The sequence below is a fragment of the Aphelocoma coerulescens genome, chromosome 1A (genome assembly GCF_041296385.1).
Source record: "Aphelocoma coerulescens isolate FSJ_1873_10779 chromosome 1A, UR_Acoe_1.0, whole genome shotgun sequence".
Lineage (NCBI taxonomy): Eukaryota > Metazoa > Chordata > Aves > Passeriformes > Corvidae > Aphelocoma > Aphelocoma coerulescens.
This window is the reverse complement of record NC_091014.1, coordinates 6,705,139-6,730,422: the sequence shown is the minus strand read 5'-3', so window position 1 is coordinate 6,730,422 and position 25,284 is coordinate 6,705,139. Positions and strand designations below refer to the sequence as shown.

The 25,284-nt window shown below is 40.0% G+C and overlaps 1 protein-coding gene across 6 annotated transcripts in view; it reads left to right on the top strand.

The window, feature by feature from the left end:
- The window catches only part of USP6NL (USP6 N-terminal like), a 112,500-nt gene that overhangs the window by 23,761 nt on the left and 63,455 nt on the right, over positions 1-25,284 (top strand). The window contains exon 1 of one of the 6 annotated variants that reach the window (XM_069034783.1): positions 21,997-22,251. The exons of 4 other annotated variants lie outside the window; for them this stretch is intronic. In XM_069034783.1, coding sequence (XP_068890884.1) covers positions 22,194-22,251 — 58 coding nt within the window. In that variant the 5' untranslated portion in view covers positions 21,997-22,193. Of the gene's footprint in view, positions 1-21,996; positions 22,252-25,284 lie in introns of those variants that run through there. One more of the 6 variants, XM_069034742.1, reaches the window with a different exon arrangement.

Below are 25,284 nucleotides of genomic sequence, written 5' to 3'. Positions count from 1 at the left end.
ATTGTTTGAAATTATTGATGTTAAATGCTGTTCTTGTTTACTTCAGTGTGTTGAACATTTGTTTTTTCTTTGCTAAAATAGTGCCATCCTTTGTGGTATCTGGCACATGTGTCTAATTAGGAACTGATTAAACACTTCTTTTGTCTTTCACATCTTAATATTTGCAACTGCTAAATACTGGGCTTGTAGAAGAACTAAATAACTTGTGGGGATAACTTAAAAATTTAATTCCTTTCTTATTAGAAGTAATTTTCTAAGACCAGTTTATTTTGTATTGAATAGGTTATGAATAATTTAAGATTTACAGCATCTGCCTGTTACTGTGTCATTTTTCTGCCTTTATGTGTAATGTGTGGCTATAGGCAAGTACCTTTATTTCCAACCACTCATCAATAACATGAGGCTGCTCTAATTGTAACAAGTCAGTTAATGAAACACCTCTGTAAGTAAACAAAAGGAGTGAATGTAGAACTGGGCTCAGCTGTTACCCTCTTAGACTGAAAGAAAAAAAGGCAAGCTTCCTAATTACTTCCTTAAATTCTGCAGTGATTGGTTGAACATCCTCTCCAAGAGTTGTATAATTTCATCCCAGTGAATTACTTGACCTCAGCACTGCTCACTGTTCATTTTTGATTTGTGCTGCCTCCAGAGAAGGACGAAGGGGCAGAAGTTCTGCTTGTCTGTTCTGCACATACCTCACTAACCAGGCAGGACTTTTATAGAACTACTGTAAGAACTGTTCAAAAAGATGTAACACCAAAACCCTTAAAAATACTTATTTTTAGGAACAGATTCAGTGGAATTGAAAGGGAAAGCTTTGAAAAACATGAGGAAATGCTCTTTCTCAGTTCTAAAGCTTTGAGGGTTTTTTTCCTGTTTTTTTTACTCCCTTGTTAAAAAGCATTAATTTTGGTCATTGTTTGGGTGGTATCTCAAGCTGCTACTAACTGAGCTAATTAGCTGTTAGCTCTTCTAGAAGCTGGTATTGCATTTTGACAAGCAATATTAAGATCTTAACATTAAAAACCATTCAAGTATTCTGAAGAAAACATTTACAAAAGGTGCAAAATGCTGACAGTTTTTGCTGATAAATACAGTAATTTGAGTAGACATTAGGTTTTTTTCTTCACACCATGCAGCATTAGGCATCTGGTGTACATGAAGGGCTGTATTCTGCAGAAATTACTCATTCTCAGTATTGTTTTCAGTAAATAGAAAAATGGACTTGTAAAAGAAGAGTTGCTAGGAAGCCCACTGTGAATGTGAGGTGAATCCATTGAGACTTGGGGGGGATGATGTGTGAAGTGTTTATGTTTACCAAAGTGTTTTCAAACTGGTGTTACTAAACTGTAAAGATTTTAAATCCCACTCCTCAAGTGCATCCTCCTCTTTCCCTTGAAAAAGTGTTTTAGTTAGAATATAATTTCTTGGGGGGTAAATGTTGCAAAGGAGCACAGTGTATTAATTACATATTTCATATATAGTATCAAGTTAAAAACTTCTTTAAGACTGAAGGTCCTAACCATGTAACTATTTTTATAAGTAGTACATAAGGTTGTGGGGGAAAGGATTCCTCTGCCCTCCAATTTTCCCAAGATTTATTTTCAGACTGAGGCTTAGAAGCACAGTTAATAGCCAAGAGAGTGTCTTTTTGCATCCATCATTCTACATCAGAAGCTTGTTATAAGGTCTGCAGTAAGCACAGCTACTATGGAGATGAAAATTCAATCCCTGCAGAAGAAATTCCTGCAGAATGCCATTTAAAAAAACCCTATTACTAATGCTTCATGGGTTTAAATGTGGATTTAATGGGGTAGCTGAACAGTCTGACAGAATTGTGGAATTTAATTTTGCTTTTTCATGGGCTAGTCTGTTTTCATTGTGGCTGTGACCTATGCCACAAGTTAAATTAAATTTAATTTTCTCTATCATAAGAGGTTGATAAATAGGTGGTTTACAAGACTAAATCATTCAAAGAGTTAGGCAGTGGGAGCATGAGTATCCACCTTGTCTCCCAGTGCAAGGCCCGTGCTTCTGGTTTTGTCTTCAGTTTGACTGTTGAGGCTAACATCCGAAAATCCCTCAGTAGGCCTGGGAGGCTTGCTTAGTGACCACATGAAGGGAGCTGAACAGTGTGTTTTGATTTATAATGTCTCATGTTTCCATACTTTTTTAAATGTTGTGCTGTTTAAAAATTGAATTACTCAATTTTTTTAGGAAAAACGTTCTATATTTGTTTTCCATAGTCTTCCAATTGCAGTGAAGCTGAGTGTGTAGAGTTTATTGTTTGGTTTTTATGGGTTTAATTTTTGGGAAACTAAGGGAAACTCCAGACCCTTACCATATTTAGATAATATCTGATTCGTTAGAGGAACAAATTACCACTAGTCATTTATTGTCAGAGGGTAACACTTTACATGCTCTGTAAGTTTAAAGGTGAATGTGAAGTTGTGAAGAAATATAAAAAGTTGCCATTATTTTATTTGTGAAATTGAAAGTCTGTGTTGAATAAAATGATAAGTCATGCCAGTATAAAATTCTCTTGACAGGCATTCTAATTCGAAGCTAAACATTTAATGAGATGTGAAACCTTCCTGAATTTTAAAAATAGTTCAAATGTTACTTTTCCTAGAGAAATCCATGTAGAATATAAATCTACTAATTATTTTCTTTTTTTTCCATCACTAAAATCGTGGTTGAAATCCAAGTTGTTTAAAATTAATAAAGAAATACTCATGTTTACTTCTTTCCTCCCTTCTTCCTCTTACAGATGGCTACAGCAGAACTTAATTGGCAACATCACCTTGATGTTAGGATATAAAAAGAGATGTTGTATTAAAACACTTCTAGCAGATGGGACAACTAAATTGAAATCACAGAATTAAAAAGGAATGCAGTATTTCAGTGTGAGAGAGAGAAATCTGAGAGAAAACTTTGGTTTGATACAATTTTTTTTTTTTATGGAATGCAAGAGGCATATGTGTGGTCACGTCACTGTTTGGGCCTACAAGATGTGTAAATTTTGGACCAGCCAAGGATAACTACATTTAAATTCTCCAGCAGTAAATGACACTTGGGAAGTTATTGCCTGGATTCACTGCACACAGTACCGTGGTGATACCTTGTATTTCAGACTTGACAAAAAATAGGCAGCGTTTTTTTGGTTTGTTTCTCTGGGCATGGACTAAGATGATTAGTTGCAAGATGGAGAAAACAAAATAAAGGTCCCACATGAAGTAGTCGTGGTGTTTTCTCTTTACCTTTGGTGATAGTAGGGGAAAAGTGTGCTCAAATCAAATGCATTCCCTTGAGGCATCTAGGGAAATATGGGAAACTTTCTTCAATCCCTTGGTTTTTCTCTTTGTTGTAACAACTTTGCATGGAAGGCTGAGAATTTTACCCCTTATGGGAGGCTCCAGGGTTACCCGAATTTCTTATTTTATTTCTTCATATAATACTGTTATAATCCAGGTTGAGTATTTTAACTGGTAAGTGCTGGATTAGAAGTAAAGGTTTCTCTAGACTCATAGACCTGTCCTTGAATTACTTCAGTTTTTAAAGGAGACTGGCTGGAAGAGCCAAGTTAATAAAAGTTAACGAGCTCTTCAGTGAGCTGCAAGCAGGGAGTTAAATGTCTTTTTTTTTTTTTTTTTTTTTTTTTTTTTTGTCATTAAATATGAAATTCTGCCCACAGCAGTCAAGATAATGTATAGTAGTCTGCAGCTCATCAGTACATGTACACAGCCTCAATTCATAATTTACCATGGCTAAGTTTCTACCAGTGTGACAAAATGTAACTGTATTTCAGCAGTTCTTCTCACATTATTTGTGTTAAAGTTTCAGCTGTGGTTTCACAAATAATTAGTGCCAGCACAAATGACTCCTCCTGCCTTGCCTGTGCTGCTCACTTTTCTTCTTCATCCCAGTTCAAATCCCCACAGTGCTTCACCTGCATTTGTGTAGCCATGCAGTGGTTTGGAGTGGGAAGTGGTACTTTCTGTTCTTGTTGAGTTCCTGTAACCTTGATCAGTTTAACTAATCCAGCTGCTGGTGCAGTTGCGCAGAGGTGCTTGTGAGCTCCAAGGAGGAGCCAGCAGTGGGGTGTGACTGAATCCATGGGGACAACCTTCTTTCAGTGTTCCCACTGGGTGAGGCTAGCGCGAAATGCTGGTGGGACTTCCTTCTGCTGGAGTATGAGGAATTCACCTCAGGATGATACAGACACAAGGAAATAATAATACAGTTGGATCACTGCACAGCTGGACACACAGTGACTCATCTAGAGTGTTTTTACCTAAAAGACACTCTTTCTGTGGCTGGCATTTGCTATGTCTCACTTTAAATAGTAGTAACTTTCATAGGATACACATACATTGTGGCTTTTCTGTTGAATTTCTTATCCTGACATTTTATTGCCTTTGTACTTTGTTTGAAATTTTATTCTTCTCCTTTGTGTGATGCCCACTACAGTGATTAAGAAAGGTCCTGGTACTGCTTCAGCATATGGAGCTGTTGTTAATGGCTTACTTTAGTGTCTGTGTATTTGGTTATTAGGTAGGTAGCATCATTAAACAAAGTCTTTAGATGCTGGATCTTGGGAATTGGTCTGTGGCATAACAAAATTAATACAGACAGTTAGAATTCATTTACCTGCGGAGGAACTACAGAGATAAGAAGCACTACTTGTTCTCTATTTGTGCAGTAATGTTAGTCACCTGAAGTGAGCTAATTTACAAGCAGGTAAGCACAGAAGAGCCAACTAATCTTCAGCTTCCTACCATGATTGTTATTCCACTATGTCTTGGGGTTATTTTTGGGAAGGTGTGACCCTAAACCCATGAATTCTCAACTGTAATATTCTCAATATTCCTGAAAAAAATTTTAGCGTTCTTATTTGTAGCACATGGGAAATGTGGGAGCTTAACATAAAATATTCCTATACAAGTAGGTTTGAAAAAGGAGGAAAAGTAGGGAACCAGTGCAGTTAGAGCAATAGAGAAGAGCACAACAGGTTTGCAGTGATGTTTCTGCTAGATGGGACAGAAATTCAGTTCTGTGTACATCAGCACAGCTGTTTTGGCATCAGTGAAACTGATCTGACTTGCTGTGTGTGGGGATCTGCAAACTCTGGCCTGGTTTCACTGCAGCAGGAGGGACCTGGCAGCTGGGTGGAAGGGGCAACTGTAAACAAAGTGCATCTGTTAGGTTCCTTGAAAGAAGAGGACAGTTAATGATTCATTCAAGTTTTTGCTTAACATTTGGGAAGATTAATGGGTTCCATGGTTTTGAGCTCGAGCCGGTAGGATGAGTATATTTGGCTTTCTGGTTTCAGTGATACTCCAGCTGTGACAATGATTCTGTGTTGCCTGAGGCATTTGTTCACTATGTTTGCAGTAGAGCCAAGATCTCAAGCCTGGATCTGAACATGGCAAAAAGGTGTTTGTGTCCTGTGCCTTTCCTTCTCTACTGGCTCTTGTGCTTCTATCACTGTGTGAATTTTACAAATAAGACATTTTAGTTTTCATTTGGAGACTTCTGAGAGAAGGTCGGGAAGCTCTGCCTGAAGGATCTAGAAAAACAAGCTTCATTCTCTGTCTTCCATTTTCATAATTCAGGCAAACATATTTTTCTGATCTTGACTTTTGGTAGGATGGCAATTGTGCATATGCTGTTTCAAGTCTGTACAACTTTTTTCTTCTTATTGACTGTCAAAGGGTAACACTGATGTTAGTTTACATGAGCAAGTAGTAACACATCATGTGCTGTTGAGATGTGCACACTTCAAGCAATGAGGGATCATCTAATTTTTTTTAATGCATTAAATTCTTAAGTTTTCAGTTTTTTATCATGCTTATGGAATTTGGAATCCAATCTTAAATATGAATGCTAATGTCCATGTTTGTTAATTAGGACGCTTGTACAGAATTTATTTTAAAAGCTTAAAAAGGTTACAGTTTTGTTTGTTAAATTGCAGTGGATACGATTAAGCAATGGTGCAGAGATAAATGCTAATAACTTTGCCTGTTTGTTTTCAGTAACTTAAAATGTGGTGAATATTTCAAAGTGACAGGGTCCCAGCTGGACATTTTCTACAACAGATAATTATAGCAGTTGGGTGGCTTAGACAGTGCTTTGGTGTATATTGACATTTCACAACTTCCCTGGACATCTTATCTGGCTTCTTCAAAGTATTTTTGTCCTGTTGAGCTTTTAGATCTTTTGGTATAGCTTGTAGGGAAGGCATCCAGCCTTCTCAAATCAGCTATCAAAGCAATTTTTTTTTAGTTAATCTTGTCTAACAGCAAATAAAAATATTGGTTTTTCAGTGGATTAGTTTCCACTATTTCGTCCTTCTGGTTGTAAGTCCAAGCAGTTTCTTCTAAAGGAAATTATCTGTCAGCATTAGTATTAAACTATCCATAAAAATGTTAATTTGAACTGAATTTCCAGATCAAACAGAAAACTTAATTCATGTCAGTTAATTAAATTCTTGGTGGAAATGAGAAAATAAGTACACAGATGCCCAAGACTGCTGCTGTCTCCTTGCTAATAAAGAAGCTAACAAAGCATTTTTAGCAGTACCTGGAGGGGGCAGGTCCTTGGTGAAAATTACTTCCTCAAGGAACAGATTCTACTCCCTTCTGCATCATGTCCCAGGTGATGCAGGTTTTTTCCCCTGCTGTTATTTTCTATAGCATTATTACATATCAACACACTGAAACAAATGAAAGGAAGTAGATGTGCAGGCACTTGATTGTGCACACTCCTCTCCAAGAGAAGAGCACGACCCCTGTGTCAGGTGTCGTGGTCACTTAACTCCATCCCCCAAGCCGGGGTATAAATCTTGGGACCTGCCAGCAATGAGGGCTCCATGTGTGCACGTGGGCTTTGGTGTAAGATGAGTCTGGGCTGACTGGCCACAGCTCCTGTGAGCAGGTTCTGACCATGTGGGAAATCTCATTGGTATTCAGCTCGTGGACTTTGGATGCTCTTGTTTGCCCGATACCACTGCTGCGTTGAAGGTGTTCTCTACTGCCACTGGGAACAGCTCAAGTGCACGCTTCACGTGGAATTGCCAGTTTGAGCAATAACTCTGCAAGATAGGATTTAACTGTTCCTTTAGTCTCAGGGTGTTCTGAAGACCTTGGGGGGTTTGTAGCTCTTAAGCCAGGTATCATCCTGATGCACACGGTTGAAACCGTACGTCCTTGGGGAGTGAAAGTTGTGTGCTGCAGTTGATATTTTTCCCTCCCTTCCCACTGTGTGTGTGGTAATTGGTTTTGTTGTTCGTTTGGTGTGTTGTTTTTTCTTTTTTTAACAGTGATTTTTTTGTCTGGCACTGTTGTGCTTTCTGAACAGCACATTATCACAATCTGGATGCTCCACTCCTATGGCACATTAGCTGTAGGACTATTACAGTCTAATGCAGATAGTAATGAAATGTAAGTGGAGTACTAGGAAAAGCAATCTCCTTATTTCCCTGTGCTTTAATTCATCATTGAAAAACAGGTTTCTATTGAAGGATTTAAAAATCAAATGTCTCTTTCTTAGCATTTGTGTTATAGTGGTGTAAGTGATGGCTGCACCTTCCTCTCCCTGCACCACTGCAGGCACCAGTTATATCTGAACATGAAGTGTTCAAATGTAACCTTTCTGCTTATTATTTTTCCAAAAGCAAATAGCAAAGTCCTGTAAATTTTGTGGGCAACTCAGATTGCACAAAACTTTCTGCATTTATCGACTGGCAAATATTTTTATTCCCTGGAAACTGAAGGGGATATCAGTTGTTTTTTCTTTTCCTAGTTTTTAGATGAGACTTTTTTTTTTTTTGAGATTTACCTAATATACCAAGCAAGATGAATATGTAAGCATTTGGAGGGGAATATGAATGTGAATAGGCAAGTTTCACCATATCACTATGTGTAAGTTTTTTCCCCACAATATTTTTGACTACAGGGGACTCTACAAGCCCTTTTTTATCTCCAGTTAGTCAGAAGTATCTTACAGAGGTTAAGGTTGAGTTTCAGGCTTATTTTTTAGAAATAGATCCTTCAGAGTTTTAATTAGTAATATTGGTTTACTGATTCCTGTCACATTTAGAATGGAAGTGAAGATCTTGTTGCTAAACCTCATTTTTGAGTGGGAAAGGTTATAGTGCAATTCATAGGTCTCAACTGGAATGTGAGAAATTGCCTTGATCTGAGACTTCCTCTTGCTGATAGAAAAGGAAATACTGTTTGTGCTAATGAAGGGACTTCGGTAACTTGAATATGCTGTGATCTCGCCTAGAGAAATATTTTCTGTTTCATTTAAAGTCACATTGTTTGGATTGGTGGAACAATTCTTCATCACTTTCAAGTGTTGGGTGTTTCTGGGATGCTTCCAGGGCTCCCCAGTGTGCAATATATTGCTGATTTCAGGCATTGCACTTTGCTGTGTGATATATAAATGGATGCACCATTGCTTTGTGTCCTAATTTTTCTCCTTCTATAAAGGAAAAACCTGACTAATCCTTTCCTTTTTCTGATGACAGCTGTACATTGAAAAGACTTTTAAATGTTTTGAAAAATTTCCCCATCTATGCTGCAGCTGCATGAAGTCTTGAAGCCACTGTGTCACATCACTGGGTAAAAGAAAATGTTGTGTTTGCAGACTGTAGTGTGGATCACACATTGCACAAATCAAAGATATGTTTTTGTCAATTCTGTGCCGTGAATTAGTACCCTGGCTAGGTTTTGAAGTATGTGGGATGAATGCTAGTCTGGAGCTTGCCAAATCTATAGGTGAAAAAAAAAATAAGCTACACAAACTCCAATTCCCACTTACTGTTTAGTTTTATAGGCGTTAGAACGACCTTCTAATCTGTGCAGTGATAATTGCCTATTTTACATAATATGTAAAACTTTGCAGTGGAGTGTTTGTAGTGATGGAGCATGTATTAAAAATCATTGTCTGGCAACTAATAAGAATGTAAAGCCATTCTATAAATAGTGCAGATAAGCTCTAAAAGGAGGAATGAGCAAATATACTTAGGTAAATTAAAGGACAACTGTGCTGAGGCCTGGGCTGGGCATTTAACATAGCAGTGGCTCATGGACTATGTCCATGCTGGCAGGGAGCGTGGCATTGGAGGCAGAGATGGAGAGAGGAAAGCTGGGAATTCAACATTCCTCTGCATTTGGCAGTTTTTTCCAAGGTAGATCAAACCTTGGCCTTATCCTTTGGGTAGACCATAACTTGGAGGTAGGAGTGCATCTCCCAGATAGTTGAACCTGGAAGGAATCCATCTTTGCATGCTTCTAAGTTGCTTCCCAGCACAAACTGGAGAACAGTAAATAGAGATGATCTGGAGCTTTGCTCCAAAGCATTCTTCCAATTTAGACTAAAATGCTATTTATAGGATTGCGTGGAACATCAGGAGTCTTTTATCCCAGATTTATGATCTTGGCATTGGATAGAATAGCCTAATGAGGTTTTTCTTGGAAATAACTGGAATTTCTGGTAGGCTTGATATTTCAGGGGCAGAAAGGGGATCAAGAGATTGTGTACCAAAGCACTGAAGACTGACATTTATGACTTGGGTTTTTATATGCTCTGCATCTTGAGATTAAGTGCTAAGTTAAAGGCAGAGTTTCTGTAGTGGGCTTACAGGGTAAGGTTTTGGTAGCTGGGGCTGCAGAGGTGGCCTGTGTGAGAAGAGGCCAGGGGCTGCCCCCTGAGTTGGACACAGCCAGACCCAGCTTGCTCCAAAACAGCCCCATCCTTGGCCAAAGGTGAGCTCATCAGTGAAGCTGCTGGCACCTCTGAGATAGGATAGTTAAGAGATGCTAAAAACCACAGTGCAGCAGTTGTGAGAGAGGAGAGAGAGAAAAATATGTGGGAATCAACTCTGCAGACCCCAAGGTCAGTGGAGGAGCAGGAGGAGGTGTTTAAGCATCAGAGCAGAGATTTCATTGGCAGCTTCTGGAGAAGACCATGGTGAGGCAGCTGTGCCCCTGCAGCCCATGGAGGTCCATGGAGGGAGCAGAGATCTACCTGCAGCCCCTGGAGTCCCCACACTGAGCATGAGGATGTGCCCTGACGGAAGTTGCAGCCTGAGGAGAGCCCATGCCGGAGCAGAAACTACGGCCCTGGAAGAAGAGCCCATGTCAGGAGCAGGTTTTCTGGCAGGAGCAGCAGCTCATGGGAAAGGCCCACCCCAGAACAGTTTGTGAAGGACTGTGTTCCTTCAGAGGGACCCCATGCTGGAGAATGAGAGCAAGTGTCAGGATTAAGGAGCAGCAAAAAACAAGTGTTCCGGACTGACCTATACTATTTTTAATTGCCAGTAAATTAGTTTCCCCAAGCCAAGTAGGTTTTTCTCATGCGGGTTAATTTGTGAGTGATCTCCCTGTTTATCTTGATCCATGAGCTTTTTCTTCGTTTCTTCTCCCCCTCTCCTGTTGAGTAGGAGGAGTGAGAGCTGATCAGTGGGCACCTGGCAGCCAGCCAAGGGTCAACCCACTACAGCAACACGGAAGATGTGGACAGACTTGAACTTTACAGGCCTCAGTTCCTGCGAGTTCTCCCCAGTCCAGGTTCCCTGAAGCTGCTGGTGAGGGCAGCCTGAGCAAACTCAGCAGCTGGGCTTTTCTGCCGTGGGTTGCAGTGCACTCACATGATCTTGTTTATCAGCTCTGCCCAGAGCAGTAACTTCCAGCAGGGCTGGAGACAAAGACCAAAGTTGTGGTCAACAAGCACTGTAAATCCAGGACTGGATGTCTGATTGATGTCCTCCTGCATTTTCCTTTATGCACCCTTAATGTACTCCTAGGTAAAATCTGTCTGTGTTAAAAAAAATATAAAAAATTAATAAGCTTTGTAGCATTTCCAGATACTGGTGTGTAGCAATTGGTTTTGAAACAGTATTTATTGGTATGCCAGTGGACTTTTTTTGAGCAATTTTGGCTTGTGTTAGAAATTCTAAAGTAATTGCTACCATTAGGAAACCTCAACAAATTATCCCTTACATCCTAGCTATGATATAATTTCAAGATCTAAGGAGCTTGGAGAAGAGATAATCGAATTAGAACTAATAAGAATACACTTGAATGTGAGGTGATTGCAGGGGGCAGGTGGACAAGGGGAAGCAACATTTATTTGACATATCTGAATCGTTCCTGCTTCTGTAGAATTGTCATTTAATAGTTTGGTCTGGGCTTTGTTTATTTGACTAAGCTGCCTTGGAAATTTCTGATTCTTTTTTAATTTAAAACAACTTTTCTGCAATATCTTTTATTTTTCCTCTCAAACCTATTTCTACCAGCCTTTTATCCGTTATGCAGCTTTTATCAGTTGAGCTCAGATTTCTGATTAGTGGAAAAACATTTGTTTCCAATTAAAAACTTAAAAAAACCAAAACAAAACAAACCAAAAAACCGCACAAAAGTCTTAGAGCTTCATAGTTGGGAATAATTTATATTAATACAAAGACATTACAGAATTGCTGTAACATGAAAACTATTTCAGACCTTTTATAACTTTAAACTATTTTTTTCCTCCACGATTAAAAATCCTGCAGATGAGCTTTTTTCCAAAGCATTCTTCATTCTGAGGCAAATGTGAGAAGTCCTTCAATTAAAATTTGGGCTAAATCCTTCAGTCTCATGTGAAAGGCTGTAAATATTTGGTATTGTATTTATATGAGCTAAGAAGCTTGAACTTAAAATACTGATGGCTGAATGATGTATCAGGGAACTGCCTGATATTGGACTAGTAATGACATACCATTTCACTGAGTTTTTGTGGTGTAAGAAATTTGCCTTGCTTGCCCTGAAGGGGCCATTGTAGCAGCTGTATCAGGCAGTCAGACCATCCCAGTAGCTTTTAAATATGGCAGTTCCCTGTGTCATATCCTCATATCCTTATAATTTGGAACTACCTAAAAGGGGACTATGAAGTTTTTAAAAATAAGCTAATTTATACCGTACTTGTATTCCTTTTGTGCGGATAAGTTTTTTCACAACTCTCAGTTCTGTGTTGGAGAATAACTCTGCTTTTCAAAGTTACTTGGAGTTCATAGACCCTTCACACTAACTTGTGCCACAGCCTATTCGTCTCCAACTTCTTCTGTTTCTTCTTTGTCTTTCCAAGAATGTGCAGTTGATTTGCATCTATATTCTGCCTCCATGAATTTTCCATTAGGTTCTTCTTTTTAAACTTCTTTTTTCTTTCATTTCAGCATTGCTTGTGTAAGCAGAGAGATACCAAATAGTGCTGATGTAATATACAGGTGTGAAGGAGGAAAACAGGTGCAAGATGGTGGGAAAATTGGAGCTCAGATTTGATGGAATGTTGTAATCCCATACCCTTTACTCATGATCATCCCTGCATGCTTCACCTTGACAGCTAGATGTATTCTAGCAATTTTATACATCACCCTCTTAGAATGTCGTTCCTTACCTAAAACATCACACTTCCTCCCCACCTCCACCCCTGGTTTCTGTATCCTCTTTTCTTGTTGTTTGCATTTGTCTGTCATTGGGTGTGACTTCTGAATTCTCGCTGCTCTGCTTCTCACGTCTCAGAAGGTGTTACATTACCGGAAAACAATTACACAGGTCACTGCCTCGCTGTGTGTCAGGGTGAAGTTTGCAGTGTCCAAGCTGAGCAGCAGTGCTTGGGCTGAACTTCTATCAGCCCTGGAGCTCTGAGTGCTGCAGCCTTCACCTGCATCCATAGCATCGGAATAGATTTGGACCTGTCAAGCAGGGGGAGCCTCTCATTGTATTTCATTCAAAGGTTTTTTTTTTTTTTATTTAGCAAAGCCTGATCAGCTGAGTTGCAAATCCGTGTTTTTGTCTTGTGCCTTTGCTTAAAATCCTGTTTACTTATCTGAAAAAAAAGTGACATGGTCTGTGTTGGAGCTGGTGATTCAGTGAAACATGGCCTGGGCTCAATAGCACCTGAAGAATAATGGCTGTTTGTGATACTGTTTTAATTGAGAGAGAACTTCCCCAGGGCATGCAGCTGACTCATTTTTCAGGGAAACCTGTCAACAACGTGTCTGAGGTGGCCTGATTGTTACCCTGGGATTAAGCAGCCTCTTGTACCTCACGCACAAAGTACTCTTTGATGCTTTTGTTTTTCTACGTTTATGGCACATGTTACCACAGTAATGTGAACCACTGTTCCTGTTGTCAATGCTTAGGTTTTGTGAGCTCTTCCAAAACAGTGGGTGTTGGAAATAAGAGTATGTGTGAGTAATTATATAGTGTTCAGTAGTTGCACCCCTGGAGTTTTCTCTGCCAGGGAATAAAGTGAGCTAGAGAAGAAGAAATTGTAGAAATTCTGCTCACTGTTTACGTGGAGTAAAGTTTGTACTGATGACTAATGCACCCTAAAAGCTGCTGTCTTTAGTGTGGATTATAGTAAAACAAACTTAAGTTGAAAATGATACTTCTTTTTTTTCCCCAACCTTAAGGGAGACTGAGTTGTTTGTAAATTCTTTCAAGAACTTGCTGTCATAACAAGAAGTTTGTCGTTAAACAGTTGCAGAAAACTCTAAAACAGGAGAAATATTTGGTACTTTCATTCACTTTCAGACTTGTGTGACAGCAGATGACAGCTTTACTTCTGCTGATGAGGTAAGCGTTGATGAGAGGCTGTTGAATTTTCATCCAGTTTGAAGCCCTTGGAGTGATAGCTCCTTATCCTTCCAAAGTTCTGTAATTGAAGGAGCATTCATTATGTTCATCCTGTTCATTTCCCATGCCATTGCTAGACTTTTTGGGAGTACCTTTGCAGAGGTGGTTTTGGTTTACTGAATAACAGTTCCTTGCTTTAGGAAGAGGCTTTGTCTGTGTTTGTAGTAACATCAGAAATGCAAAGTTGTCATTTTAACATGTGCTGAAGAAATGTCTTCAGTGGTAAGAGGGAACCACAATTCGTAACCAAAATATGTTTTCTCCCTTGCAAGTAATTTTGGGTTTAACTTCACTGATTAAAATTTCACTGATGAATTTGCTGAACTTTCATGTGAGGTCAATGGATTTCAGAATGAGCATTACACCTCATGGGAAGGTTTCCTGCCTGACCACTGTGTCTATCTCTCCCAAGTCAAAAAGAGGATTTAAAGGCCATGTAAGCATATGTAGAGCTTTGACCTCTACGTTTTCTCTCTGCAGCTGCTGGTTTTAGTTAGAGCTCCAAGCTGTTGGCTTGTGAAGGTTGTGATGTTTGGTTCATGCCTGGGTAACCAGTCAGCCTGGTTGCTCCTGGTCTGTCCAAGCTGCACAAATGAGAACTTGAACCCTCCCCAAAGTGCTGAATATCTTCGTTGCTTGTCTACAGGCACAGCAGACAGTGGGTGGATCTGTGTTTAAATCCCAGCTGGTGCTGTTCCTCCTTCTCTCTGATGGAGAGGACAGCTCATGTCTGCGCTAGGGGAGGGTTCTGCAGTGGGTCTGCTTTTCCCAGGGAACAGGACCCTGTTTGCCAGATGCAGCTCTACAAGCTCAACCAAGTCGTGACTCTTCCTGTGGATTTTGATTCTGTGAGGGATATGAAATTCGCAGAGGTTGAAAGTGATATTTTGGGAGTGAAATAGGTTATATGGGCTGGACTGGAATCCATAAAAGGCTTTATTTGTGTATTGTCCTAGAGCTAATGCTTGTAACCTGGAATAGGGATTTCCAAAGTATTGCATCAGTGTAGATGAAGTAGACTTTCTCAGTTTACTTAGTTTAAAACTGCTTTTTTTAATTTCAGGTAATTTTCTGCTGAGATATGAGAATCTGTGACAAATAGATTTTTCTGGGTTATGGGTGGTTTTTGTTTGGTTTGGCTTTTTTCTTTAACAGAGTTGTAGTGGTTATAAAGCAGATCTTCATTAGTAGGTTCAGTGCATTATTGACTTCAGCGTAAACAAATGGATTTTTTTGCTTGATGCCTGTGTATAAGGCTTAGACTAGAATTAACCTCATGTTTGTTTTGCAGTAGGAACTTGTTGAAGTATTCACAGCATGTGTTTGTAGTTCTTCCTTTTGCATTGGTACTGGAATAAAAGTACTGACTTCGAGAGAAGTAGCATTGAAAACTTGATGGTGGGTTTGTGTCACTGAAGTACCTCAGTGTTCATCTTCCTCTAAGCCAATAAAAAGTAAGTGTTACTGATAGTCCTGTTAATGCACTGATTATTAAAGTTACTGTTTCTGTGCAACAGCAGTATAAATTAATAACTGTCATCTTATGTCAACTCTGGATATTTGTAAAACGTTTTCAGAGTATCCACAGAATGAGCCAAATGGTGTCTCTCTGTGCTCTCTTACTTGAAGGAGATTTATAACCTCTTTGGAAAATTCTGATTAGCCTGTACTGTCCTTTAAAATCAACTATTCTAACAAATGCCTTTTCATTTTTCTTTTGTGGTCCTTTTCTGCTATGGCTTTGTGCCTGCCTCTCAGTGGTGCTGACATCTCAGTGTTGTCTGTACTTAAACTGGTGTCAGAGGTTGGGGAAAAAGAAAACCCTGACCTTTCTTGTCACAATGCCCTAAGTTTTAGGGATAGATTGCATCTAAAATCTACTTCAGTGTTTCCTCTAGCAAAAAAAATAAAGGTGATGGATATAATGAAGGCAGAAGGTTTTTCTGACTGGTGCAGTGTTCTGTAAACAGACAGAAAGTTTCTGATCTTTTTTCTTCCCCCCTTTTCCTCTGCTTTGGGTTGTTTTATCCAGTCTCTGAAGTTGTTTTATATTGACAAAGATTTTAACTGATGCAAACTAGATGGAGGCAAACAAATTCATACTGGTATTGCTAATTAGCAGTATGAACGTAACCTGATTGTGATTTGGTGGGTATGGCACTGGGATTTACTGCAGCCGCTCTGCTGGGTTTTCCCTCAGCTTTTGGGGCTGGGACCAGGCACACAGGACAGCCTTGGAAGCCCTAATTCCTGTTTTGCATGGGAAATGCCATGGCTGTTTACTTTGTTTTGTTTACCAGCCCTCAATCAGTGAAACTGAAAACAACAGAACTTTTTTGTCTACCACTAACTTCCTTTTCTTGCAGCAATGAAGAAACTTGCCCTGTTTCTGCTGCCCTTCGACAAACTTGTTTACCCTTCATCTGGTTGTCTCTTACTCTTCCAGCCTTTCCTGTTACTGCTTTATAAATATAAAAAACATGGATCTATTGCTGCCTGACACTTACGATGACTTCAAATGTTCAGAGGGGATTTCAGCATTTTTCCCCTCTCTAAAATGTCATTTTTGTTTTTATATAAATGAATGACAGATATTTTAAGTAGTCAATTATTCAGGGTTTGTTTTCAAAGCAGCTCTGTGCTATGTAGACATGACTAATACAAGCAGGCAGGTATCTAAATTTGCCTTGATGTCTTTCTGTGGACTTATTCAAACTTGCCACAGAGCCACCAAGAGAAGGTTTAGTGTCATATGAGCTTCTTGGTGCCATTCAGACTTTTCAGAGGATTCCTTTAGAGGATCCTATTTGTACTTAAGGTATTACTGCAGTTAAAATGTTTATTTTCTCAAAGATGAATAGCTCAGAGAGAGTAATTGAAGAAAGCTATTCAGCTACAGTGAACTGAGCATGTAACTCAGTTTTTGGGTTTTTTTTGTGAAATGCTTTAAGTATGTTAAGATGATAATTAAAGTCAAACAGAGAAAGGCCTTGCAGCTCCTCTCACTGTTACTGTGAGTTTTGATGGTTCCTTCAGTGTATCCCAGTGGTAGATGGAGGGATGCCTGAGATCCACACTCTTAGGTATGGATCACAACAGTCTGTCCAACAGCCTGTACTAAGTAGTGTAACTCATGTAACATGCTGTTGCTGGAATAAAGCAATAAATGCTTTTTCATCCTGCCACAACTTTCACAATATTCAGGATTTTGTTTTCTTGTTGTGTATTGGGGTGAAACTGAACTTAAAAGTATGAAAATGAATCCCGAGGTCTCCCCATGCAGAGGCTGTGCCCAGATAGACAGAGCAGTAGCTCAGCACCTGGGAGGCTCAGGTTCAGGTGTGAACAGAGGCAGCAGGGAGGTTTTCTCACGCTTGTGGGCAAGGACTCCTCATCCCTGTGTGCTTCATGCTGTGTCTTCCAGGAGAAGGCAGAAAAGTAGACTGGTAGTACATGTGCAGCTGGGGAGTAGAAGCTGGTGGTTTCAGCAGCTGCTCATCAGTTGCTTGTTTGTGAACGCTTCCTTTTCCATCTCATGCATGGGCCAGCGAGGTTTGGGTAGTGCCTGTTCAGCTGAGCAACAACTCGGTGCCAGCCCTGAGGCTGTGGGCACTGGGCAGATTGGGGGAGCTGCTGCTTCGTCCCCATGATGCTGTTCAAGTTCTACTCCTGCCACCTTGAGTCAGAGCTGGTGTTTTTCTGAGCTGGCTTGGAGCTCTTTAGTCTTGTTAAGTGGCAGAATAGCATCTATTACAAAAACAAACCCTCCTTTTCTTCCTGTTGTAATCAGTTAAATCGGCTGTGTAATTAAATGATGAGCTGGACTGTGGGTATGTCAGTGCATTCAAAGGTCATCTGTGTAGAAGAACAAACCTTTTTATTTTAGCCGGTATAAAATGATACCAATATAGATGAAATTTTATAACTAGAGAACTGTTGTAGTTTCTCTAGCCCTACAGAAGAAATGAACTGGTTCCTCAGAAATTAAAAGAGCTGCCTCCTTTTAAAAAACTTTATCTGGAGTCTGTATGAGTGTTGTCTTGGTGATGTTTTAAACTGGGAATAGATTTCACATCATTAATGCTGAATTTTAAAATATAAGTATTGTTTGCTTCATTAGTTTTGACTAATGCAGAGAGAAAAATGATTAATCAGGAGACTTAACATAATTAGTGCAGTGTGGCAACTGACTATTTAAATATAAGCCTGTTAATGTGGGAAGAATAGCTCTTGTTATGAAATGTTCTGCTTTGTGTCAGAATCTAAAATATTAGAACCATTTTACTCTTCAAATTGATACTGCAAATCTTACTGCTGTGAAAACATTCATATTCTAGCACTACTTATGATGTTTAAAACAGGAAATCTGAAATTATGTCAGAAATAATGTCAGAATTTCAGAGAATTTTTTAATGGTCTTTTGATTTATGTTGCTGGGAAAAAAAAAGATTTTTATATGTCATCCTGATATATGGCATTGGGAAAACGAAAAAGAAATTTATTGCAGAGAACGGCTATGTTCAATCTTACTGAAGGATCGTTTTGCTTGTTGTGTTTAGTAGCCTGTCATGGTTAAAAGAAGTATGAGCAGTGTCAGTGCACAGAAGGGATATTTTAGTTTTCAAAAGCCTCTGGGAACTGCAGGCATAATATACTTTTAAAGTACAAGGGATCAATAAAAAGACATTTCCAGCTAAATTTGCTTATAAATCATAACCAGTACCTGAAAAGCTATTGATGTGAAAGGATGCCTTGACTTATGTTAGGTTGAGGGTCAAATTCCTGAAATACTTCTGCTTTTTATCTGTCAATACTGCTTCTGAGGTCAAGCGTCTGATCTTACCATTTAATACAGCAGCTGATTTGCAGCACATTTTATTAAGACATAATTGTAAAGGCTAGGGCTGGTGCTGGGAAAGGTCATGGATTTCAGGAGAAGTGTGGGAGTAATACTCATGAGCCATAGAAGAAACAGATTATATGTTACAGCGGGATCAGTTTTAGACACAGTAGGAGTTCTAAGAAATGTAATCTTTTGGTGGAAGACCATAAAATGATTTCCATGTAGTAGAAAACCTCCTGTGTTTTTCCATGAAGGCTGTGTCTCTGCTGTTCCATGGCTGCTGGGTTATAACATGTTACAGACACAAGGCTTGCTGTGTCCCCTGGAACAGCGGGATGCAGATCTGCTCCCATCACCCATGGAACAGCTGCTTGGAGGGCTGACATGACTGATCTCAGCGCAGTGTTTGCATCTCCTGAAAGTGCTGCTCTTTCATAACAGTGAGAAAACAGAAAAATTGAAATGGAAAAGCCAGACACCAGCTACACCCTTGGGAAGAGGAGAACAAAGGATGATTTAAGCTTAGACATAAGACATTAGCTAGTTGTGGCACAAGTCAGACCAGTCTTTACATACTGGCAAGCCCCAAATTATACCCAGCTTGAGTTTTTACATTTAAGTCTATTAAGAGCTGCCATAAATGTTTCAGGTTGTGTTGACAGAGTTCTGGCCAGGAGGATGGGTTGTGCATTGGTTTTGTCCTCTTTTCCTTTCAAGAAAGGAGTATTGTTCAAAATTGGGCTTACTCTTTTCAGTGTAGCTTGTTGCAAATTGGCAATTATGGTTTCTTCTGGCTTTGCAGCTGATTATGTTAACCTTCATTAAATTAATTATCTTCTGGCCCATGACTACACACACAACACTTGGTAAAATGGAATTACAGTAGAACCCTGCCAGATCTTGTCACTCCACTTTGTAACCCTTGTGGGAGCTTGCATAAGGCTCAGTAGTGAGGTGATGACATGAGCATTCCAACTGCAGCTTCCAGCTGGTTAGGTGTAGGCATTGCTGATGGAGTGATCTAATTTTAAGGTGTACTTATTTACATGAAACACACAGAAAAACAAATTGCAAATTAGGACTAAGTAAATGGCCAAGCTGTATTTTATTGGAATATGTTCTTTTTCTGTTTTATTGTGGGTTTATTCTGAGTTTTCTGCTTTCATTGCTCCATTAATTAAAGGTGTTAGTAAGGCTATGTTATTAAAAATAAAATGATAGACATATTGCAATAACTGATAAATATTGGTAGACTTTCTGTAAGTCCTTTAGTCCATCATTGCTTAAAAGCAAGACAGAGTATTTGATTTAAATTCTATGCAATACATAGACTCCTAAATTTTCATTTCATGTTTTGATATAGGCTTCCTCTGGGGAATATCGCTTAGCAGGGCTGCCTGGTTTTCCCTGCTCTTGCTTTGAGTCCTTTGGGGATCACTTTAAAATTGATTTGAGTGGGTTTTTAGTAGCAGTTAATTATACTAATTTCCAAAGTGGCCATTTTCCATTGGTGACTGTGCAGTGTCTCATAGGGGATGTTGCAAAACTGCAAGAGTTCTGCCATAGTGAAACTTGATTTTTCATTAAGATGTGAGTTCAGTCACATTTCTTCAGGGAAGTTAAATCTTTACTTTCCTATTTTTTACCCATTACTCCTCATGTAAAACTACAATTTGGTCTACTCTGAATGGTAGTATTAGGGGGAGAGTGCATGTGTTTTGCTGTTGCAATGGGCTTTTTTGGTGCAATATATCGATTTTCATATGCATAGTGCAATATATTGTTTTTCAAAGAGTTTTACTCTATCTTTTAGCTTTTTTCTTTTCTTTGAAATAGAGAGAAATTTCGGTTAAGCCAAAATAGCTTTTCTCTGTGTAAGTCTATTTGAAAACACTCACAAAACCAGACATGCTAAACTTGAGAGATATAAGAGAAATACCAGAATAGATATCTCTAGTATAGCTATAGTGTGTGTATATATCTATATACATATATATAGATATGTACACCTGTCAGTAATATGGCTTATTGCTGCCTGGTTGTAGTGTGTGGTAGAAGAGCAGCAGTGATACTAAAAAGCAGGTTGTTTTCAAGTGGTGAAGGGGTGAGAGAGTTAACCTGTAAAAAGTGCTTGTGTTCACTCTGTGTGAGTTCTTTTCATCCTCACCACAAATATGCTCACAGATAAGGAAACAGAAAGTAGTTGGTTTTACAAAACCAGTTCAGTAGTTCTCTTATGAGCAAAGTGGAAGATTATTTCTGTGTAGCAAGAGGATTGCTGTTGTGTGTGTCAGCAGTAAGAAAATGCTGCCTTTGAGGGAAATATGCCTGGTGGTGGACATGGCACTGGCTTAGTCTAAACTCATACTGATTCCAGAGACCAAACTATTGACACCTGGGCTTGGGTGGGATCCATGGGCAGTAATCAGTGGTAAAGACAAAGGAGCTGCTGCTCATTTCCAGGCTTGGTGCTCTACCAGACGATATGGGGAGGAAGGTTAAAACAATTGAAGGAACTGTTCCTTTTTCAGTCTCTGGGGAGAAAAGAATTGTCTGACACACTTGCTCAGATCTCCTGTTCCTGGCATTTTAACACTTCTCTGAGTGCAAGAAAACCACAAAAGGGTTGAGGCTGGTAGAGACCTCTGGAAGTCATCTGGTCCAACCCCCTGCTCACGCAGGGTTGTGCAGAGCTGGTTGCCCAGGACCATGCCCAGCTTATGAATATCTCCAAGGGATGGAGATTCCACAGCTTCCCTGGGTAACCTCTGCCAGTGCCACGGGTCGTCTTTCAGCTGGCTTCACAAAGTGTCTGGTAGTGTATGTGCCCTGACTTGCTTAGATTAGGATATGGAGCTGGCTGGTTCTGGCTGCAGGCATCAGCAGCAGAATGTCTGTGTGAGAGAGCATGTGTGAGGGCTAGAGTCTGTTCAGGAGAATGGCTTCGTGTGTTTGTCCTGGGATATTTGGTATGGGGATCTGGTTTTCAGGATGCAGATGATTTCTACCAATTTGACTCCTGAATTTTTGCCCTTTTATCGTCAAAAGCGTTCTTGCCAGTTCCTGATGTCCTGGAGGCTTCAGGTCCCCAATATTATCTTGAGCAATAAAGGAGTTTTGATAAGAAAATATGTAAAATCTCCATCCTGCACATAGGGCATGCCAGTTACAGAAATCTAAACTGTATTTTTAGAGTTACCTAATTTCATGGTTTCTTAAGTAATAAGTCAGAAAGAGGGTACTTCAAGCCCCATTTCAAGTAAGTCCTTTCAGTAAGATGCTTTTCCTGCAGCACTTGGAAAACACCATTAAGAATTCTTGCCCAAGAGTATAACAGTGATGTGTTACAGGAGCCCTGGCCTCTGAGGCTGTTTGTTCAAATCCTTTTGTTTATTATGAGCTGGAATGCAGGGCTGTGGGCTGGGCTGGAGAACACCAGCGTGGTGCCTTCGTGACACTTGGCATTAACAAATGGCATCTTTGTTTGAGTCCCTGCAGCTCATGGAGCTGTAGAGGGGCTGTGTCTGGAAAAAGGAGCACGTGTCAAGTGGCTCAGTTGTGTGGAACAAATGCAGCAAGTGGAGGAGGAGAACTTTTTCCCTGGTCATTTTTGATAAACTGATTTAGAATATGGTCTAGAAGCAAAGAGACCATATTTAGTCTTCATGAAGACTAAAACAGAGCTCTACAAGGACTGGGAAGAAAATGACAGTCTAAAGACTGGTAAAGTGTTGTGTAAAATTTTATGTACTGGTCTTTAATTGTTTATATTGTGCTGTTTTACTTCTATCTTATGTCAAATTAGTGATAACTGAGTTTTAAATACTTCATACTGTTTATATAATTATGTGTAATGGGGAAGAAATGTAGCTCAGTTAACTTCTGGCAATACGTACTTCTGAGGAAGTGTTGCTGTGTAAAAGGGATTGCTTTTCTAACTAACTAGTTCACTTTATGTTAAAAGTTCTCTGTTTTAGAAGTTCTCTGCATGAAGAGAAAGTATAATAAATGATACTTAATGCCTTTTGTTCAGAGCAGGTTTAGTATCGATGGGCAGGTATTTACCAAGATTCTTCCTTTTGAACATCGTGTACCCAGAACAAAATACTATTGGGTGTACGTCATGGCTTTTATTTCGTTGTTTATGAATGAACTGGAAGGAAAATAAACAGCCTGAGTATTTAAGGGACTTTCTGCTATGACCAGAGACTTTGTTTATTGCTCTGATGTGTGCTTTGAATGTGTAGATGCATAGCATCTGGTGGTAGTGCCTGCAGACAGAAGTTTGTGCCAGTGCAGCTCTTTGTGCAATGGAATGTGTAATGTGCAAACAAGCAAGAATTTTAGTTAAGTAATGGGAAGGAAATTAACATCTTTAAATTTTTGGGTGGTTTTTAGAGTGCTCTGCAGTTGGAGAGACAGCGATGGTGAGTGAAAGGAGAAAAACAGGGAGAAATCTCTTTTCAGAATTTGGGATAAGGTTGCACAGGATGCTATTAGTATATTGAACCTCAGCCCCATGGAAAGAGGCATAGCTTCTGGGGGTGCTGGTCCACAGTGTCTGAACATGAGCCAGTGTGGGCCCAGTCGGCCACGAAGGCCGATGGCATCCTGGGCTGTACCAGCAATAGTGTGGCCAACAGAACCAGGGCGGTGATAGTCCCTCTGTACTCAACACTGATGAGGCCACACCTTGAATCCTGGAATCAGTTTTGGCCCCTTTATGACAAGAAGGACATTTTGGTGTTGGAGCATGTCCAGACAAGGGAATGGAGCTGTGACATGGGCTGGAGCTCAAGTCCTATGAAGAGTGACTGAGGGAGCTGGGGATGTTTATCCTGGGGAAAAGGAGGCTCAAGAGGGAAACTTACTGCTCTCTACAAGTCCCTGACAGGAGGCTGTAGCCAGGTGGGGGTCAGGCTCCTCTCCCAGGTAACAAATGATAGAATGAGATGAAATAACTTCAAATTGCATCGGGTTGGTTTAGACTGGACATTAGGAAAGATTTATTTCCCAAAAGGGTTGTCAAGCACTGGAACAAGCTGCACAGGGAAGGGGTAGATTCACCATCCCTGGAGGTATTTAAAAGATAATGTAGATGTGGCACTTGGGGACGTGGTTTAGTGGTGGGCTTGGCAGCGATGGGTTAGTGGTTGGACTCAATGATCTTAAAAGTCTTTTCCAACCCAAACAAATCTATGATTCTTCTTAAATTTATGGCACATGTGTAAGAGGCAGCTGATTATGCTGCTGCTGATACATGAGCACTGCAGTGTATCTCATACCTTCCTTGAGCATAAGGAACTCGCTGAGGCTCTCGGTGGAACTCATTTCATACTACCTCGATGAGGTCCTTGGCTGTTGTTACCTTTTCCAGGTGAGACACTGTCTAGTCATTTTTTAGACTGTTTTGGAGAGATTATCTCTAGTGAGTGTGAGTAACCCCAAAGACCCTTTCTGTAAGTCATATGACTACTTTTGCAGGGACTAGAGATAAGTGCTCAGTGGATTGCACATGGAGATCACTTTAAAAAAAGCTATGCCTTACTGGTTTGCAGTTCTGTATCTGAACAGGATTAGGAGCCATGTAGGATTAGACAAACAATTCAAAATACAGCTACTTAGTAAACCTTGTAGAACAGCAGCTTTTCTTTTTGTGGGAAAGACCAGTGTTTTACTGTCTTCTGGCTGTTTCTCCCTTGGCAGCAGCTCAGTTCTGCCAGGCTGTGATAAAAGCCAGGTGTAACTATGGGCTCTGTGTTAGCCACCCCAGCCAGGAGCAGCCGAGGTGCTGCCAGGCTGTCACAGGCTGTTCAGCTCCTCTTTGACTGCTGGAAACACAAGGGATAGTGCTGCCAGTTCGTGCTCCTTTATTTTGGAAAACTGAATTACTGCAGGAACTGCAGGAGGGATCCTCAGTGTTTAGCTCAGTGATTTAAGTGAATACTAAATTACACTGTTGTCAATTTTTTCCCCCCTGCTTTCTCCCTACCCCGACCTACAGATTTTAGGTGGATTACAGGGGGTCTTTGGGTCAGGATTCTCTGGTGTCTGTGGGTGCCTACATAGACACCTGCTGTTCCTCCCTGGGGAACAGAAGGGAGAAGATGGCACGAAAGCAAGAGTAAGGGGCAGGATCCTTCAGAAGTTTTGCTATAGTCAGAATTTAACTTTTACAACTATTTGTAGGCCACAACCTTGTTTTTTCTTTGCTTGTGTTTATTTTTACTTGAATCTGTTGTTTTGCTGTTAAATGTCACTTAGGGCAGTTGGTCTCTTCCAGGTAGTCTAGCATTCATTAACAGAGCATAGTGTTACGTGTTTTTAGTTTGCATTATATCTGTTGTTCCTGAGGAGATTCAGGACACTGGGAAATTTTCACAATGAGAGGAGCCATTGGAATAATCTCCCCAGGGAAGTGGTGAATTCCCAAAGATTGGACACTTAAAATTCAGCTGAACAGGGTGCCTGGACCATCTTGTCTAGACTCTGCTTTTGCCAAGAAAGCTTGGACTTAGAGGGTCCTTGAGGTCCCTTCCAACCTGTCATTCTATGATTGCTGCTGGGCAGAGTTTTAACCATACTGCTTGTGCCTTGTAAGCCTGACTGATTTTTGGGGGGACTTGAAAGTGCTGTTTAGCATCCCATCATTGAGAGATTTTATCATCAGGTCATTGCTAATATATTTCCCTATTTTTTAGTTCAAATCAGTTCTCCATACTACTTAATTGACTGTATATTAATGTCAACTTCAAC